This window comes from Apus apus, chromosome 25, assembly GCF_020740795.1.
Source record: "Apus apus isolate bApuApu2 chromosome 25, bApuApu2.pri.cur, whole genome shotgun sequence".
Taxonomy (NCBI): Eukaryota; Metazoa; Chordata; class Aves; order Apodiformes; family Apodidae; genus Apus; species Apus apus.
The window spans coordinates 3,234,039-3,253,230 of NC_067306.1; the positions used below are offsets into that span (position 1 = coordinate 3,234,039).

The window sequence follows — 19,192 nt, forward strand, 5'->3', positions numbered from 1 at the left end:
AGCAGAGCCAGAGAAAACTAGAGCCCAGACACAGGAAAAATAACCCTGCTCTCCTGTGGAAAGCAGAGTGGGAAATCGGTTGTGGAGCAGGGAACTGAACCTGTGCGTGGAAACGGGCATCCAAGTCCAGGAGTCAAAGAAACAGGAGGGGAAAAGGGGGAGGTAACTTGGTGTGGGAAAGGGTTAAATGCAGGGTCACTTTTACAGCCAGATTTGGCTTTCAAAAAATTACTGGATTAGGTTAATATAGTGGGTGAAAGGGAGGGTTAGAAGCTTGAATCCAAGAGGAATTCCTGCACAGCCACAAGCCTGGTGAGCTTTCCCTCCAGGTCTGTGATGGTTTCTCTGCTGAGGCACCAACAGCTGCAGCCACAATGTCACAGCATCATTGGATTGTTTAGGTTGGGAAGGACCTTTAGGACCATCAAGTCCAACAGGTAACCTCCCAAACTGCCAAGCCCACCACTGAACCATGTTGTAGACTCACAGAATGGTTTGGGTTGGAAGGACCTTAAAGGTCATCTAGTTCCAACCCCTGCATGGGCAGGGACACCTCCCACCAGCCCAGGCTGCTCCAAGCCCCATCCAACCTGCCCTTCAACACTGCCAGGGATGGGGCAGCCACAGCTTCCCTGGGCAACCTGGGCCAGGGTCTCACCACCCTCACAGCAAAGAATTTCCTCCTCATGTCTCACCTCAATCTCCCTCTTCCAGTTTTAATCCATCCCCCCTTGTCCTCTCCCTCCCTGCCCTTGTCCCAAGCCCCTCCCCAGCTTTCCTGGAGCCCCTTCAGGCACTGCTGTTATGGAAGGCAGAATAAAAACTAAAACAAATAATCTCCTCCATACCTGGGAACTCACTGGATCTCCCATCGACCTGCAGGATGTGAACTGATAATGAAACATTTTTTGACATGTCTCTGCCTGTCCCCAATACTGGCTGTAACATCCCACCCCTCACCCCAAATTCTCCAGCCCAGGAGCAGGTGACCCCAGCAGCAGGACAGAAACCAGCCCCCTTCTACTCCAAGGTGCATCCTCAACCTTCTCTCCAGCTCCTCTGCCCTCACCCATCTCGTGAAGGATAAATCCCAACACTGACCCAAAGCATCTGGGGCTAAACCTGCTTTTAAAAGCAGTTTATTTGGATTTCCCACATCCTTTAATGAATTGCAAATATACTAACAGAAAAGACTTGTTGGGTTGTTTGTTTGGTTTGGTTTTTTTTTTTTTCCTCCTAAGACTGTACAATTTTGGAAATAAAAAATCAGGAAAAGGAAAAAAAAAACACAAAACCAATAAAGGAAAAAGACAAATTCCATGGTTTCAATATAAACAGGACCCACCACACCCACACTTTGCATTTTCCCATAGTTTAGTTGTAAGAAAATGACTGTTCCCCAGTTCTTTTCAGGGAACACACAATTTGCTCTGCCTTGGCTGTTTCCTGCCCCTCTTCCAGGAGAGCCAACATTTTATTGATTAAATACTCACTTTATGGAGCTCTTGAGAAGGTCAAGTTGGCAGCATCAGGTTAAATGTTACTTGAGATTCTTGGGAGAAAAGAAAAATCACTTTAAGGTAGGATGTAAATATAAATGAGTATTAAATCCCCCAGGGAGTGTGAGGACCTTTGTAACATCCCAGCTGGGTTCTCAACCCAGCTGGAGTCTCTTCCCAAGGTGTTGAAAGTTTTAGGACAATTGTTGGCAATTTTTTGAGAACAAAAAGGGAAAAAAAGCCACTTTATTTCCTGGATCTCTGGCTTCCAGTGGAAGCAGCAGCATTTGTTATGGAGAAGAATTGACAGCAGCACCTGTTTAATCCTGCTTTTTGCTTAGGAAATATGTTGGGAGCCAAAAGGAAGCCAATTAACATGTTAATTGGTGGCATCCACATGAACTTGCCTGCAGACCTTGTGCTGAGGTGCTGCTTGGAAGCTCCTCCTTGGGATGTGCTGGGAAGCTGCAAACACTGGGTGGCTGGAGGAGAAAAACAGGCTGGACAGGGATGGACAGAGGGAGCTCAGGAGCAACGTGGGGGGATTCCAAAATCTGTGGCAGATGCAGATCAGCTCCTGGGAGGAGATTTGAGCCCCGTGTCTTCCTCGGGGAAGACTCACCAGGACAGGGAAGCATCCCAGCAGACCCATGGCCACAAAAAGCAGTGCCAGATTGGGCACAAGTCAGCTGAAACGTGATTTTCCAGTCAGTTCATCCACCTTCCAGACACAAGCTGATCCCAAGTACATGGCAGAGGCACAAAGCTCCTTCAGTATCATTCCTCAGAGTTTAGAAATTGCTTTTCATGCCATTAGGGGACTTTAGGCCTGTTTTTTTCTCACTGCTTATCCTCCTAACTCTCAAAAGAAACCCCCAAATCAGAGAATTATATCTTTGCTCAGCACTTGGGGATTATTTTTCAGATGATAAAAGTGTCCATGGGGCTCATGACCAGAGAAGAGCTGTGACAGAAGATGTGCTAGGGTAAGACAAGGACAGAATGTAAAAAAAAATGAAGTTCTAAAGGCAAAAAGACCCCTAAAACCCAATATATTAAAAAAAACCCACAACCCAAACAACCCCAAACATGAAGACTGTTCACAACAAATATGGTGCTATGAAATTGGTATCATTCCCAATTTATTATACATCAATTGCTCTTTAAAACTGCTTATACCAGATACTTTCTTTATTATCACTGCATCAAGGGCACCAATTGTTGCTACAGAGAAAGAGAATTTGGGACTCATTAATGTGAGGAGCTTTCTTCTCACAGAAGCAGCCTCTATGGAAGAGGAAAGTGTTCCTAGAGTGAGAATCTTCAAGAACAGCTTAAAAAAAAAACCAACCAAACCCAACAAAAAAGAAACCCAACCCCCCCCCCAAAAGACAGATAATTGCACATTTCTGCATCCTGCTTGGACCACACTTTACAAACCAGTTTCTAAAATGATCCTAATCTGAAATAATTGATGCGTTTGGACTGTAAGGTTCTGATTGTATTAAGGCTTCCATGGTCTTCCCAGTCTCTCTGGAGGAAGGGGTTGATGTTTTCACATGACAGCTGTGGCTACATTTCTCTCTTGATCTGCCCTTTATTCATTTTTATTCTTAAAGAGAGGAAGAACAAAGTCAAAGGGTGTGTGAGGAAAAAAAGAAACAACCCCAAAAATGAAGCAAGGTGGTGCTGCCTTGTCTCTTTGACACCCAAAGTAAACACTGACCTTTCAGAGAAGGAGGTGAATAAATTAATTCTGTTAGAAGGTGAAAGCATGGAATGAAAGCTTTGATTCTGCACTGTGATTCTCCTGCCATGTTTCCACCAAGTCTGCATTCTAAGGAGGGACATGGGGCTATGTTGTGTGGTCTGACACACTCCCAGCCCTGTGCACTGTTTGTTCACTGGAGACACTGCAGCTTTAAGGTCACGTACATTCCTGGCATTTAAGTGACACTACAATAGGCCAAAGTCTTCTGAACAGCCTGCATTTGTCAACACTGTCCTTGAAGAACTTGGAAATGAGGTTCAGCACTCTGCTCACCAAGAAAGAACCAAACTAAGACACATTTCTGGAAAAAAAAAGAACAAGACACTGCTTCATTAGTACCATCCCCACATCTACTGGTGTTTCCAGCAAACCACAAGGCTTTTCTTCCATGATATATATTTTTTTTTTCCAGCCAAGGGGAGTCCAAAACCAGCATTTCCTCCTCAGTCACGTTCATAAATGTGTAAGAGCCAATGAGTCAGACTCAGTAGCAGCTGAATATTGCACTGCCATTAACTCTGTGTCCAGTCTGAGTGGGACACTCAAGGTGTCAGTGGAGAGCAACGACAATGCTGGCTCAGTGATGTGAAGACCCAGGATGAGAAGGGAGGGGAGAACACAACAGGACCAGTCACACACTCAAGCTCAGATTCTGGCTTCTAGAGGTTAAAATTCATCACTTTCAACTGCGTGGAGCTGCGTGTCATCTGCATCAGTCATGCTGCTCTCCTGGGACTCATCTGTGCCAACTGGAAAGAGAAAGAAACACAAAGTGGTCAAGCACTCCCAGGCTGCTTCAGGGCAAAGATTCCCCCCACAAACAGCACTGAGGGGTTTGGGTTTCTCCTTGTCCTGGCTTCATCCTGGCTCAAACCAGGACACTCCTCAAAGTGCTTTAAAGCCATGTGGGTTTTCCCTTTTTCCTTCTCATACACGGGTTCCTGCCAGCCTAAAGAAATCCAAAGAAATGTCCTTGGGAAGGAATTAACCTGCAGTACAAACTGATAAAGATGCCACCTTAGCCCTCTTCTGCTAAAAACCTGCAATCCTGGACACCCAGTTAGGGATTGAAAATGGAAGGAGCCAAAACTGCCTTGGGAATGATTTAACCTTCCCACTCCTTCACACACCCCAGCTCCTGAAACGCCCACACTAGTTATCCACTCTGGCCACACCATTTATAACCAGCCTCTACTTGCCCCCTTCTTCCCTGACAAAGAACTGAGTCAGGTCCATGGCAAGAAAAGTGCTTTGCAGATGTTTCTGATGCTGCAGAATTCCCCTGGGCACTCAGCTCAGAGGATGGCCAGCCCAGAGCTTCCAGGAACACAGGATTCCTACTGGTTTTTGATTAAAGGCAGGATAAATGTGGATGTACTGAGAAGAGACCCTACAATATTTCACTTCTGTGCTTGTTAGAATTACAACTAAGGTAAATATCTAATGGTGGTTGGTTCTTCACACACAGGAATGAACTTGAGTCTGCTTCCCCTAGGACAGTTTAGCATATTGTCAATTCCCAAAGTTGTTCCCTGGAGAAACACAGATGCCTTTTATTGCTTGAATACAAACATTTCACAGGTTTCTGTGCAATGGACACGAGGCTTTATTGCCCAGAAGGGCTCACACTAGCCCATAAATCCATGCCCCCTACCCCAAGTAGTGCCTGAATTGACCTTTTCTCAGGGATTGTGGAAGTCATTGAGCCGAGACTGTGAAACTCTTTCTACATGTTCTCTGCAGAGGCAGGGAAACTGCTTCCACACAGCTTGACACTGCTTTATTTTATGTTTATTTGTAATATTGAGTTTTGTGTGTGTGTGTGAGTTATTTCTTTATTTTATTTTTAACTGCTTTGGTGTTGCTGAGAAGTTGCAGAGCTCTGTCTCCATCTTCTGGTCAGAAACGTGCTCAGGCCCCAGTGAGACTGGTCTAAATTGAGCCCAAATTCAACAGCACAGAGAGAAAAAAACCCAGAACACCTGATCCTTCAGGAAGTGCAGGATCAATTTCCAGTATCCTAAAGCACACTGTGAACAGGATCAATCATCATCAACATGATACACAGAAGGAAAATGTGACAGCTGGAGATTGAGGATTGCAGCTCACAACACATCTAATAAGAATCCCAAACCTGCTGGCTTTTCTTCTTTGAAGGAACAGAATTAAACTGCCTCTTAGTATTTATTTTCTGTCACTATTTCAGTCTGTAGCAAAGTGATCAATATTTGTGACTGTTCCTCACAGAGCTACCCCTGCCTCCTGGAGTTTTAGCTCAGAACAAAAAGCTGAGAGAGAACTGAAACCCAGGCCATTTTTGTGGATTATTCCCAAATATAACCAGGAGTGTTTTATTTTCTCTGGATTCAAATCAAACTGCTTCCATGACCTTCATCAAAAGTTACCTTGTAGGTTTAGCAGATGAAATATTTTATTTTTACCCAATATCCTGTTTGTTTAACTTTTGACAAAGGCTCAGTTGCCATTCAGGTATCTTGGAATGATGTGATGCTTCTGTGAGGGAAGACTTGCAGCTCTGGGAACATCTTGCTCTCCTGGGACACTATTGGCCAACCATGGTTGGTAGGAATTTACAGTAGTCATTATTTCTGTCCTACTCCATCTATAGATTCTAAAGGAAAGTCATGGAGGAAGCATGAGTGAATTCTTCTCACTGAAGAGCCCCTGGAGTTGCTGAGCAGCCAGGTGGAGCAGGGAGTTTCCCCTCATGAAATCTGGGATTCTTCCCACCACCTAAGTGGAAGGGTCTCCTTGAATGACAAAGGGTTGGAAATACAAACCTGATTCATAGGGGTAACATTCACTGATTTGCTCTTCTTGAGTGATTGGCTCCTCATCATCTGGAAGGTAACGTTTGTCAATGGCCTCTTTGATCTGGTTATTGGCTCCTTTGGGATCTAAGTCCATTGCCCATGAGAAATTCATTAGGGCCAAATGTGTCTGACCCAGTTTTTTATAAACCTAAACGAAAAGCAGAAAAGGCTACACTTACATGAAGTTGTTATTTGAAAGTCTGGACAACAAACACCAAACCAGAGTGAACTGATCTCTGATGAAAACCAGAGGGCAGGTATGAGAGAGCCCTTATACAAGTCTCAGGGGAAACAGAAAAGAAGTGTAGAAAGAGTGAGCAAGTGTTTCTATTTCCAACTCAGGGAGATGAAAATGAAACCAGCAGCTGACAGATTCAAGTCATAAGGAGGTGGACCTTCTTTATGGATATAAATATAAGCAGGGTGGTGTAACAGCTATTAGTGTGCATGTCTGGTTTCAGCTTCCCCACTCCTTTAATTCCTTGAGTCACTGTCACCCCAAATCCACCCAGCAATTAATTTATCTGTGTTAAATGCTTTCACAATTTAAATGCTTAAGTTTGTCCAGACATGGAAACTCCAACATCAATTTAAGATCCAGCTGCTCCTGGACAAACATCAGCCAAAAAAATTCAGCACAAATCCTTTTACCTCTTGCCATCCCTGGGGCTTGGAGCAACCTGGACTGGTGGGAGGTGTCCCTGCCCATGCAGGGGTTGGATCTAGATGAGCTTTAAGGTCCCTTCAACCCAAACCATTCTATGATTTAAAGGATCTCCATCAATCACATCACTGCCATGGTATCTATCATTCTATTGAATGAAGCCTTGACACAAGTGCATTGTCAGAGAAAGATCTATGTGTGCACAACCCCTCTCTCTCTTCTCAGTGAAGTATCTTTATCAGGATCAATTTCTTTATAAAATTAATTACCTTTCAGGTTTCAGTGGTGAAATCAAAGCAGGCAAAGACTAACACTGGCTTGGGTTGTTTTTACTCAGGGCTGTTTAAAAGGGAGCTGAAGGCTTCTCCAGTAATAACTGTCTCTTGCATTTAAAAGCTGATAGATGATAAAGCTGTGGGCAGGAAATCTTATTTAAAGTTTTGGGAATTTTTAGAATATTGCTCCAAGTGGAAGCAGCCTGGTGACAGATACCAACTTTGCTCATTAGGCCTAAGTTTCTGCAGCAAAGGACTTAGGTTTTACCTACCTTTCCTATTAAAAAGTAAACAAGAGACTCTTTGGGAACAATCTGTTTCAGTTCTTCAAGTTCTTGTAAAGCAGACTAAAGAGGAAGGAAAAAAAGAGGTCAGTACAAGCTGGCAGTCTGCAACCAGTCAGTCAGGACATCACAACTGTAATTTAGCACTAATGTGAAACCAAAAAAACCCTAATTCTGTCATTTACATCCAGTATAGTCCACCAAGAACTAGAACCATCTCATGAGAAGCTTCTAGAATTCCTTGTATTAGTTTCTCAGTTAAAAGCCTGGAGCTTGTTATAGCCCCACAGGTACAGAAAGAGCAAGTTTATTTGGCTTTGCTCTCCCATCTAACAACTCTGACATGAAATGCCCCAACAAGGCACAACAGGGTAGAAGACAAGAAGCTGACAGGGGTTTTACCTTGAGCCCTTTCTTCAACACCCTCACTTTCTGAAAAAGGAAGAACACTGGTGTGTTTTGTGCTGATGTCCTGCCCTCAAAACTGTGCTTTTGAGAGGTTCTGGTCTCAGATACATGTCTGTGGACTTTTCCAAGTGATGACTAGAGATATATTGGGCATTTGAAGCCCAAAATGTTTAGTCCAACTTCTGCTTTACTTTTAAACTAATCCTTGACTCTCAATTTATGGTTGTCTATAGGTACTAAATCTTACCTTGTATTTTTCATTTGCAAACAATACAGAAGCTCTATGGAATTTGCATAGTGGGTTCTTGGGGTCAATGTTAATAGCTTTGTTTAAAGTATCCAAAGCCTTTTCAGATTTTTTCAGTGCATGCTGGACCTGTTGCAGAAAGAGAGAACAATTTGAAAAAGGAAAATAACAGCTCACCTGCCAGACAAACACAGATCCATTTGGCTGCATTCACACAATCTGTTCCTTTAAAATAAAAATATTTAGCTAATTCTAGATCAAGTGTTACCAGGCATTTTCTTACAGGAAGATGACTTCCCCTCAGAAGGTTCTCCCCACCCAGTGGCTTACAGAAATCATTTCACCTTTGGCCAGGAGTGAACTCCACACCCTTCTCAACATGGAAGTGAGAAGCAGCCACCATCCCTGTGGAATCTGACACAGCTTTGCTGCCACAGGGAAGGGGAATGAATGCCAGCAGGTGACCACCCATCCCACTGCCACAGCCTGAGGTCTCCTGCACAAAGACCCAAGAACTGCTTCCCAACTTGGCAAGCAAGCACTGGCTTGAGTGAGGCTGCTGCTTTCTCAGGAATGCAGGTGGATAAAGGACCAAGATGCTCAATTAGCTTTGTAAATGTAATTAAACAGATGCTGGCTGAAGTGACTGCCTGGTGCTTAACCTCCACTTGGCATCAAGAGGCTTCAGTTGTCACACCTACAAGTGCCTGGAAGGAGGGCAATGTGGGCAGAGAGCCAGAGCAAAGCTGCACACAACTGAAGTGCTGCTCCAAGTGCATGCAACAGCAGCTTCATTTCTTATGTATCAAGTATTAACAAACCCTAGAAATACCCTGTTCACATTTGCTTCACACCATCTTGATCTCCATAGCACTCCTGTTTTGGCTGACCCACCAACATGACCCCATAGTATCATTTCAGTACTAAAAGTAGTTTAGAAAGAGGAGGGTTTGTTTTCTGACACATTAATACTCTGGTTATTAGTTCACTTCCAATTCCTTGAAATTCCCTGGGATTTTTTGCTTAAAAAAAGTTCAGCATTCTTTTTCTACTGCAAAAGAAGAGAAGCAGATTCAAACACAGCAAGGACAGAGTGAAGTGCAATCTACTTACAACTCCAATGTGACACAGTAAGACTGAGCTCTGAGGATTGATATCAAGTGCTTTCTGGAAATGCATTTCTGCTAGACTGAATTTTTCCTGTTTGTAATAAATCATTCCCAGCCCATACCTGCAAGCAGAAAAACAATTCTGTTCATTAAGACTCTATTCTAAATCCCAACTGACTTTCCTGAGTATGACCTGGCAGAAACTGCCTAGGGTCTTGTCAACCCCATCCAGGGTGGGAAATGATGCCTTGTGGGGAAAAAGCTATGTCTAAAATAGTATTTTTTTGTTCAGTTGGGTAGTGTGAAGAATTGATACCTGATACACAGGAGGACTGGCTAAAAGAGCTACAAACAAGAGGCAAAATGTTTCTCAAGGTGAAGTGACCTCACTAGCAGATCTGACTTTTACTACTTTAGATATTTTGTCCACAGAAAAAGCTGTAAGAAACTGACTCTATCTTAGGGCAGATCTCATCTGTCCAGCTGCAACTGAAGATCACTTAGACACATGAGGAGTGCTGCAAAGAGGAACAAAACAACTGGGGTAACAGAGCCAAGATCTGTGGAAACCAAAAAAGCTCCCATTTTTTGCTCCTTGGGAAATTGAATGTTTATGAAACAGATGAAGCCAACATGTTCTGCAGAAACAGCTCTGCTCCCTCCTTGCAGTGGTAGGGAAGCAACAGCAGTGACAGCATCTGGGAGATGTTCTCTCCAAGAGAAGTTCTGGATCACATGCAATAGGAGAGGGGAAAAGAGAAACACCTACCATGCGTTGTAGTGTCTGGGGTTGACTCTGATGGCATTTCTGAAACAAGCTAATGCTTTGTCCAGTTCTTCTGTCAGCACAAACTCATGTCCCAGCAGGGTGTAGGCATAAGCATAGTTTGGATCAACTTGAATGGCTCTCTGGAAGAACTTGATGGCAATGTCATGCTCTCGTTGCAGGCTGAAGCAGTTTCCAGCAGCACACCAAGCCTAGGAAAACCAGCAGTGCCAAATGAACAAGCTTTTTACAGCTCAGTTTGAGCTGAACTGATTTTTTTTCCCCCCATGCTCATTTGCACAATTATACATAAACTTCCCCCTCAATTTAACAATAATGATAACAACAACAACAACAACAAAACCAGTTGGTTAAGTCTCATTCCTGAGAGGCAGACAGGCCTAAACACACCTTGGAGTCAGACAAGCTGAAGTAGAGAAATCAAGAATCTAAGGACACCCAAAAATTTGTGCAAATGAGGTACTTTGATGACTAATGACTAAGGCTTTTGAAGCTGTTGAAAAAGATAGAAATAAAAACATCTTGGCTATTTCAGAATCCTGAAGGGGGAGAGGATACATTCACTTTCACTCTTCAGCTCCCTCCAGCTGGCAAATTTGGAAACCTGCAGAGTGACAATTTTAGCAGCAACCTCCTCTTTCCCTCCTGCTTAGATTGTAGAGCATCCCAGCCCAGGCTCCCTTGCTTTCCTAAATTTTCAGCATCACTTCCAAATCATTTGACTGTTCTCCACTCCCTGTATTAGAATCTGTACTTTTTTCTCTCCAGCCTTCCTCTCTGCCACTACCAACTGCTTCATTGGTTTGGATTTCCCCACTATTAGGAAAGGTAGTAAGACAACAGGATTCTCTCCTCCAATTAAAAAACAAACAATATAATTGACAGTTTCCTTAACTCTGTTAAGAAGACATTAATAAACTCACACATCTATTACTTTTACAAGATGTCTGGCTTTTGCATATCATGACTTTGTTACCATACACTCTGCAGTTTAATGGACTTGGTGAAGTGTTCTGTTGGAAAACAAAAACTAGAGCAAAAATGTTCTAAATGCCAGTGAATTAACTGCAGCAATTAAAAGGTGGCACAGGAAAAATATATTCTTATCTTCACACACTGGCAGCAGTAGAAGGGACTGACTCACCCATGATCTTCCTGGATGGATGGTGCCAATACAAGTGTAAATAACCATTAAGAGATAAGGTGTTTCACCCTGTTCCATTTAAGCTGATATTCTAATTTTAAGAAGCCCTTTCAGGCATCATCAGTTCAACAGACAATCCTGCCACCTCCTTCTCCACTTCTGCCCTGCAGTTCCCACAGGAGAATACACCTGAACTAGATGAGGGTTCAGAGCTTTGCTCCAAATCCCTGATTTTGCCACCTACAGTTTCCCATCTCATTCACTACCACAGCATCTTATACCTCTGGTGAGTTTTTATCCATGTCTGTCAAATCCTTTGAAAGAACTGAGAGTGCAACATCTTTCTGCAGATGCCACAGAGTAGTCGAGTAGATCTCCATGCCTTCCACTCTGTAGTTCTCAATCCTCCTTACTTCTGAAAATATTCTCTCAGCCTAAGAACAGAAATTAAAATTAAAATTCCACCCACCAAAGCAGAGCACACAGGTCAAGGTTAGACCCTCGTGGCCAAGAAGGCCAATGACATCCTGGGGGGCATCAAGAAGAGCGTGGCCAGCAGGTCAGGGAGGTTCTCCTGCCCCTCTGCTGTGCCCTGGGGAGGCCCCAGCTGGAGAACTGGGCCCAGTGCTGGGCTGCCCAGTTCCAGAAGGACAAGGAGCTGCTGGAGAGAGTCCAGCCCAGGGCACTGAGATGCTGAGGGGGCTGGAGCATCTGCCTGTGAGGAAAGGCTGGGAGAGTTGTGCCAATGTTGCCATTCCTGAGGCTGCAAAGCCAACGAGCTCATGGATGTGATCTACATTAACTAACAAGGGTGAGCAGAACTCCAGCTGTTTCACTGCTCTGATTTATAACGTTGCAGGAAAATTCCATCAGCACAGCTGTGAGTGCAGGTGGGGAGAGAGAGGGAGGAGACCCCAACAGCTCTATGCAAAAGGAAACATTAAGAGCAATTTAAGTGCAACTTAAATTGCTCCCCAAGGAAGCTCAATGACTCTTGATGCAGATTAAATATTTATATCCATCCCAGCTATACCTTCTACATTTATCCATTTATCCCAACTGTAAACTTCCCACAGTTGTTGCAGGAAGTCTGCAGGTTTGGGGCAAATTATTTCAAAGTGAAAAGCATAAGAACCAACCCAGGCCCAGTTCTTACCTGCATGTATTCTGCAAGCTCAAAGTAAGCTCTCCCAATTTGGCACAGCACCCAGCCAGTGTTGTAGTGGTGGGATGGTAAATGGCTCAAAATATTGATTGCTTCTTTGCAGTTGTAGGAACACAAGGCTAAATAACCTTTCCCCATGTCACGGAGAAGACTCATCAAACCTTCTAGGAGAAAAATACAATAAATAAAAAGTGGGGGGGGGGGGGGAAAAAAAAGACAGCTGAGATTTAAGAATCCCAACAGTTCTTCATGTTGGGAGGCACTGCCACTGAATTCATGGATGAAATTCTTTCAGGAGTGTAAAAGCCTGTGTTTGGAAACTCCTGAAGGAATATTTCATGACAAAGGTTAAAAGTCTGATAGTAACAACTTCTTCAGCCAACAGCAGAGAAACTCTGCAGTTCAGGGCAACTGGACTTTTGCATTTACAGCAGCTATTCAAACATTGTTAGGCCTGAACACAGTTTCCACATGTCTGGTATCCATGGATACATCTTCTTGCTGCCTGGAAACATCACTGAGCCAAAAGAGAGGAATTCAGCAGTTTGCCTAGGGTTTTCTGACCATCTGAATAAAGACTCAAAAGGGGAAACATGAAAGGAGAACAGACTTCATAAACCAAATTTGGAGGGAAGGTGACTGGGTTACTCGTAGCTCCTCTGAATCAGTTTCCAAGGATCTTGCCTGAAGAGATTTTAATCACTAATAAAGACCAGAGAAGATAAGTCTTCTTAAAACCTGCCACTTTTTACTACTTCTTCACAGGTTCTTTTTAAGTTAACTAGAATAAACTGAATTAAATGTCCTTATAATTATACAAAGGTGGCAACTGCAGGCTAAATTACACAAGAAAGAAACAGTGGAAAAAAACCCTTGTTTTCATTCCTTAACACAGATATACATGAAATTTTACTCTCCTACAGTCCAAGAGTGTTCAAACAGACCTGCTGCTGCCTTCTGTAGAGTAAAAGCCTGGATCTGTGGTGTGACAGTGGAAATTTTCCCTTCTGAAATGATGGAAGAGTCCAGTTTGGTGATTTCCAAACTGTCATTTAAGTTGGGTTGAGTTATTCCTCCCTTATTTGTTTTACTTTTTGTTTTTCTGTTGGGAATCTTAGGTGGAAACTTCATTTTTAATTTTTTGCTGTTTTCCTGCAGGTAAGAAGAACAAGAGTTACACATTAAAAAGGTCTTTGAAATTCCACTAAACTGGAAAGTGTAGAAGTTAAATTTACGCCTCTTTGTAGCCTTACCAATGATGCCCAGCTGTTTGACTTTTAATTATACAGTAATTTCATTGAATATGTTTAGTGGTTAATTTTTAAACAAAGGGGTTTTTTTTGTTCATGAATCACTTTTTTGTTCATGAGACTCTTCTTTTTACTATTTCAGCTGAGGACTCAAGAACTTAAAACCAACATACTCTGGCATCACGACGCGTTTCGTACAACCAGATGTTTCTGCTCATGCAGAACTTGTTCTGAAGCTGCTAGAAATGCTATGTAAATGGGGAAATGAGCAGCAGCACAGGTAAGGAACCCCCAGGTTTGCCCAATCCATGGAGTTTGTTACCTTTGTTGTGGAGCTATCACTAGTAAACAGGCGAGAGCTTCTTCGAGGCAGCGCGTTTGGTGGAGCAGCAATTGTTGGGCTCAATACCTGAGGTGTTGTACTGAAAACAAAACAGTACACTCAAAACTCAAGTTCTTCACACTCTCTTTTTAATAGCTTTTTTTTTTTAGCTTTTCTAGCTTTTTTTTTTTAATAGCTTTTATCTTCATTTTAAACACACATGCTGGAGTCAGCACAGCTATTCCCACGTCAAGAGATGAAAATAAGAAATCTGCCTGGTGCAAGTTAAGGATGTGGCAGAATTTCTTTCCAGCTCCTTGTTAATTTATTGATGAAATGGTTTAGCTGCAAAGGAGATTTAAAACAGAGTCCACCCACCATGCATGAGCCTCCTACTCAGCCACTGAAGTTATTTTACCTAACAAAACCCACACTTCTTCCTCTTCCCAAGAGGAACTCTGCAGGAACATCCGCACAGGATGGGCAGAGAGTCAAATCCCTTCAAGAACAGAGATACAAAAGGTAATACCAAGATAACTTGGGCTTTTTTTTGTCCCTACCTTGTCTGTGGGCCAGAGCTCTGTGTTTGTGCAACAAGAACTGGAGTGACTTCCCGGCTGTTTCCACTCTGGGAGAAGACAGACTTTGTCCCAGCTTGGCTTATCCTGCTGACAGTCTGCACAACACGAAGTTTCTACAGGTTTGTTATTATGCCACTAAAAAGCCTCAACCTCTGCTCTATCAAACCAAATCCACTCTTATCAAACACTACACCAATGAGGTCAGACAGACTCTTTCAATAAAGGGCGAAGGTTCCTCCCACCCCAAGGAGCACATCTCAAAAGCTTTGCTCGTTCTACCTGTTAAAATGCCAATCACACCAAGTTTACCAACTTGATGCAGATGATTTGAAAGATACAAAATCTCCATCTAGTGGCAATAAAATGTATCTTAAAGGGTTCTTGAATTATGACATTACAATCAGATCCAGAAGCCAGGCAGCCACCTCAGGGAGGTGCACACTGTACAACATCTGAGCCTGCTGCTCAGCTTCAGCACTCCTGTCCAGAGCATAAATCAGTATTTCACAAATTAAATTAGTACTTCACAAATGAAATCATTGCTGCATAAACCTTTGGAACAGACACAGAAAGAAACTGCTTCATCCAAAAGGGACCTGCATTCTGCAGTTAACAGACAGACCTACAGTCAGGTTGTCACAGAGCAGCACATTCCTGCTTGTCAGCTGAGTCATGGTGTGCAAACACTTTTTCTACAATCATGTAACATGACTTAGCAGCATAACATGGTGTTAAATCTTCACGTGTTTTCTGAGAACTAAAATGTGCACTTGGATGCCCACCCTGGCACAGCTGAAGTGTGGGAACTTAGAGCTGAGATAACCCGACTGTGAATCTGAGACCCCAGAACAAGTTCAGATAGAAAATCACTGTCTGAGGTGGGTGTAGGGCTCTTGTCAAGGATCCAGAACAGGGCCTCTCCTCCCTGCCTTTTAAAGAAAGCTGACACCCTGTCCTTCTGCCCACTGCAGGGTCACTGACATTCAGTGTGGAAGCTTTCTTTAAAAGGAAAGGATGGTGGAAAACTGGATGGTCCTGAGCAACTACAGGATGGGAATTGGATCAGCCATGGGGAGCAGCCTTCCAGCAGGCTGTGTCAGCACAGACCAGAACCAAGCCAACACCAACAAAAAAGGACTAAGAACTGAGAGAAAGTGTTGCAGTAATGTCCAGATGACATCCAGATGATGTCCAGAGACAGGACACCATCATAGCTCGTGCAGTGAGATCCCAGACTTCCCAGTCACAGGCCAAAGAGGGGAAAAAAAAGGAAGATCTGCTCACTGGTTTTTACTCTTCTATGTATCGGGGCAGTAAGACAAACAGTTTTTAACAGCTCCCAAATTTCACTCACAGAATGGCAAGGCCAGCTGAGCACTGATTTGTCCAGAGCATCAAATGTGGAAATTCAAGTTCTACTTCTGGAGAAATTCAACATTATTACTTGCTCTCAACATTATTACTTGCTCTTACTTTATGAAGCAGTTGGCCACCTATAAAACACTAACATCCCTCATGCAACTTCTAGGTTTCCTAAAAATATAGGGGAAAAATCCTCAGTTTTTTTGTTTTTAGTTTAAGAACAATTTGTTCCTTTCTGTCATCAACATTCCACCTCTCATTTATCACTATGGCAACTATGGCAGTTTCTTCCAGAGTAAAAAAAGACAGTTTTTAGCTCCCTCTACACAAAACAAGAGTGAAATGGCACCATTCTTTCAGTCAGCCCTCCAGAGAACACCAGCAGGATTTTGAGTACTTTGGTCTGTAAACTAGAATTCCAGAACTGCTTCAGCTCACTTGAGGTTCCAGCATTATTTGCAACCACCCCTGAAAATACCTTAATTTTTTAAAATGTAAAGTGAAAACTCTAAGTTTGGATTGTCTTCAGACTGCACTTGCAGACTGAAAAGTTAGGAATCATTTGTTGTTTAAAAGCATCAGTGTTTGCACACCCTGATGGCAGGTGGACAGAAGGTTCAGCACCTTCCTCAGGTTGTCTCCAGCAACACCAGCTAAACACTCTGCACATCCCTGTGCATCCTGGGTGGGGAAACAAGGGCTTCTTTTCACTGGAAATAAAAGACTGTTGCTCATCAACACTGAAGTTGAGCAAACAAATCTGTTTTGCTAGCCAAAGCATGATAAGCTAAAATATTTACAACACAGATGTCTTTCCTTGAGATATGGTCTATTTTTTTTTGGTGCTGCCTCACTTGGTTAGCTGAAAACTTCCCAAATTAAAACCCTTCCAGGCTTTAGAAACAGTTGTTTCAATGTAACAGAAATTTTAACTAGCACTTCAGAAAAGTCTAAAGAAGTTTTCTCAGGACAACACTCAAACCAGTTGTAGTAGTTAAATTACAATGCCCCCTCATTAGTCTATAAATATACCTGAGCTGGTGACCAATTTTATTTTGTTGTATTAAATAGTTGCTATTAAGGGCTAAGTTGTTAGGTTGTTTTAAATCGCTTTGAATACGAATTAGACATAAATTTATTTCTCACTTCATTAACCCAAACCATTTTCACAACTAAAGGAGGCTGCAATCAACCCCACTCAGACAAACTGTTTGTTTTTCCAAACTAATTTTGTCAGCAGTGGATAAGTTGGGTTCTCCTCCCTGTCAGCACAGCTCAGGATGATGGATTCTTCCTTCAAAGTTCACTGCAGTGTCAAATTCCTAGAACAGCAATCACATTCTAGACCCCAAGATACCTTCTTTGAAGGAGCTCCTGTGGATGGCACATCAATTACAGAGGAAGAGTTTGTGTAGTTTTGTAAATATGATCCATCCCCAGGGCTTGGAGTTTCCAGTGGCAAAATTCCAAAGCTGAGAACAAAAGGAAGAGGAAGGGTCAAGGTCTGGATGTTAAAGCTTGAGAGCTGGCCTGGTTAAAACAGACCCAGAGGGGTAACTTAACCCAATGAAGTAGTTCTGAAATAAAGTTAACCCTCTAATATCTTACTATCCTCCTCTACAAAAGACACTTGAATAGAAAGTATTATTTTTCCTGAAATTGAAAAATACATAATCACCTTTTGCCTGCACAACTACCAACATAAACAGACCATCCAAGCGTTAATGACTTGTAACAGAACACTGTTTAAATAAGATGGCACCTAGGATGGAGCATTTATTTACAAGCTCTTTCCAAGAGAGCTGTTTTTCAAGTCATGCTCTTAAAAAGTTAGTTCAAAGCAGAAACATACTCCTTTAAAGATTCTTCCAGTGTGAGCATCACAATAAACAAGACACTGAACCAACACTTCCTCTCTTCTAATAAAAATTACCAAATGTTTAAAGAACAGCAGAGATGGGACCAAAAGAAGTTATTGAAGTTCTTTAGCTTTTGCTTCTGCAGCATTATTTATTGTAGTATAAATAATATTAAGACATGTGAGTAATGCTGTGCAGCACCAGACATTTTCCCTCCTTCAAATCAAAAGCAGCAGCATCAACAGCACAGCTGGAGACAGGAATTGTCTATCTCCAGGCCTTACCTTGGAGTCAGTGGGCTCAAAGCTGCAGGTCCCCCCAGTAAACTCCTCCCAGTTTTTGGTTTATTTTGAGCCTGTTTAGACAAGATGGCAGTTCCTGACCCAAGAGGGACAGCATCTGGTGAAATGACAGCTGAGTCAATGTAAGACATAGAAGAATCCGTGTTCAAGGAGGAATATTTTGAGTTGGAGGATTCTAGGTTGATTCTGTTCAGCTCCTGAAAAATGGAAGGCAGCTGTCAGCCACTCCCAGTTTAGCTCCTAATTAGCATTGTTCAATTCAGCTGGAAAAATTGCTTTCAGTGCAATGATTTTAGCCAAACTCACAATTGTGTCTTGTGGTGTTTCCATCAGGACAGTCTCAGGCTGCCTGTGGGATATGTTGTGGTTGGACACCAAGGTTGTGCAAGTGTTGGGCAGACAGCTGCTGAAGTTCTGTAAAGATGTCAGTTTAAATGTTTGGTCAGGGTCTGGTTTTTCACCTGTAAGATGGGAAAAAGATTTAAATGGTTAAATGATTTGACACATGGAATATTCAGGCTGAAACAAGGAGAGGGGATAAAGTAACTTAAAGGGTGCTCTCTCATTTCATTGTTTGAAAACCCCTTATGAAAACCCACAACTAAACCCCAGACAACCAGTTTTATTAAAAAACAGACTTCAAGTTATTCTCAGAAGCACAGTTTCTGAAGGCCTACTAACTGTAGGCTGGAGAAAAACAGTATGGTTAAATCCCAAACAAGTGAGTATTGAAGATGGGAAAAAAAAAAATCAGACAAAACCTCTAAAACCCAAGTATTTAAAATGCATTATTGCTCCCAAACCCACCCCCAAAGAATTCTGCTCACATTTTCCTTACTAGAGCTGGACAAGGAGTAAAAAGAAACCTTTCCACACAGTGATGGCAAATCAGAAAGCTTGACATAACCAGAAAGGTAGAAAAGATCTTCACTAGTAAAACCCCAGCAGACTCACCTATTTCACAGAGTGATTCAAAAGGGGACCAGAGGAAAGGATTTAAACTAAGGCTCTTTTGGTAACATTCTGATCCTTTGGCAAGCCGGTCTGTCTTGCTGCAAAAAGAATGTTTAGAGGGAAAGTTCAGAATAAAGACTTTGTGCCCAAGGTAGCTTTCCAGAAGAGGAGTTGAAAAGCAAAAACAAGTGGAGAGTCACAGCAACACTCCTCATTTTTTCAAGCCACTGAATAATACTGAGTTATTTTCAGGTTATTTGACATATTTAGACACGGATGGAAGCTCCTCAGACCTGGATCTCAAAGAGGAGTTACATAAACTTGAGGATTTTTGTTTCAGGAAGATGCTGGTCTCTGCAACAGCTTTTTAAGGTA

At 42.6% G+C, this 19,192-nt stretch overlaps 1 protein-coding gene across 5 annotated transcripts in view; it reads right to left on the bottom strand.

Annotated features, from left to right (window-relative positions):
* Nucleotides 1-2,611: 2,611 nt before the first annotated feature.
* Nucleotides 2,612-19,192, bottom strand: part of CDC27 (cell division cycle 27) — a 30,771-nt gene continuing 14,190 nt past the window's right edge. For 2 of the 5 annotated variants that reach the window (XM_051640323.1, XM_051640327.1), the window contains 15 exons: nucleotides 18,818-18,915; nucleotides 18,170-18,324; nucleotides 17,846-18,060; nucleotides 17,060-17,174; nucleotides 14,320-14,453; nucleotides 13,760-13,859; nucleotides 13,132-13,339; nucleotides 12,179-12,351; nucleotides 11,304-11,456; nucleotides 9,861-10,069; nucleotides 9,096-9,213; nucleotides 7,983-8,111; nucleotides 7,316-7,390; nucleotides 6,072-6,252; nucleotides 2,612-4,019 (listed from right to left, as the gene is read on the bottom strand). In XM_051640323.1, coding sequence (XP_051496283.1) covers nucleotides 3,937-4,019; nucleotides 6,072-6,252; nucleotides 7,316-7,390; nucleotides 7,983-8,111; nucleotides 9,096-9,213; nucleotides 9,861-10,069; nucleotides 11,304-11,456; nucleotides 12,179-12,351; nucleotides 13,132-13,339; nucleotides 13,760-13,859; nucleotides 14,320-14,453; nucleotides 17,060-17,174; nucleotides 17,846-18,060; nucleotides 18,170-18,324; nucleotides 18,818-18,915 — 2,146 coding nt within the window. In that variant the 3' untranslated portion in view covers nucleotides 2,612-3,936. The remainder of the gene's footprint in view (nucleotides 4,020-6,071; nucleotides 6,253-7,315; nucleotides 7,391-7,982; nucleotides 8,112-9,095; nucleotides 9,214-9,860; nucleotides 10,070-11,303; nucleotides 11,457-12,178; nucleotides 12,352-13,131; nucleotides 13,340-13,759; nucleotides 13,860-14,319; nucleotides 14,454-17,059; nucleotides 17,175-17,845; nucleotides 18,061-18,169; nucleotides 18,325-18,817; nucleotides 18,916-19,192) is intronic. The other 3 variants (XM_051640324.1, XM_051640326.1, XM_051640325.1) reach the window with 3 other exon arrangements.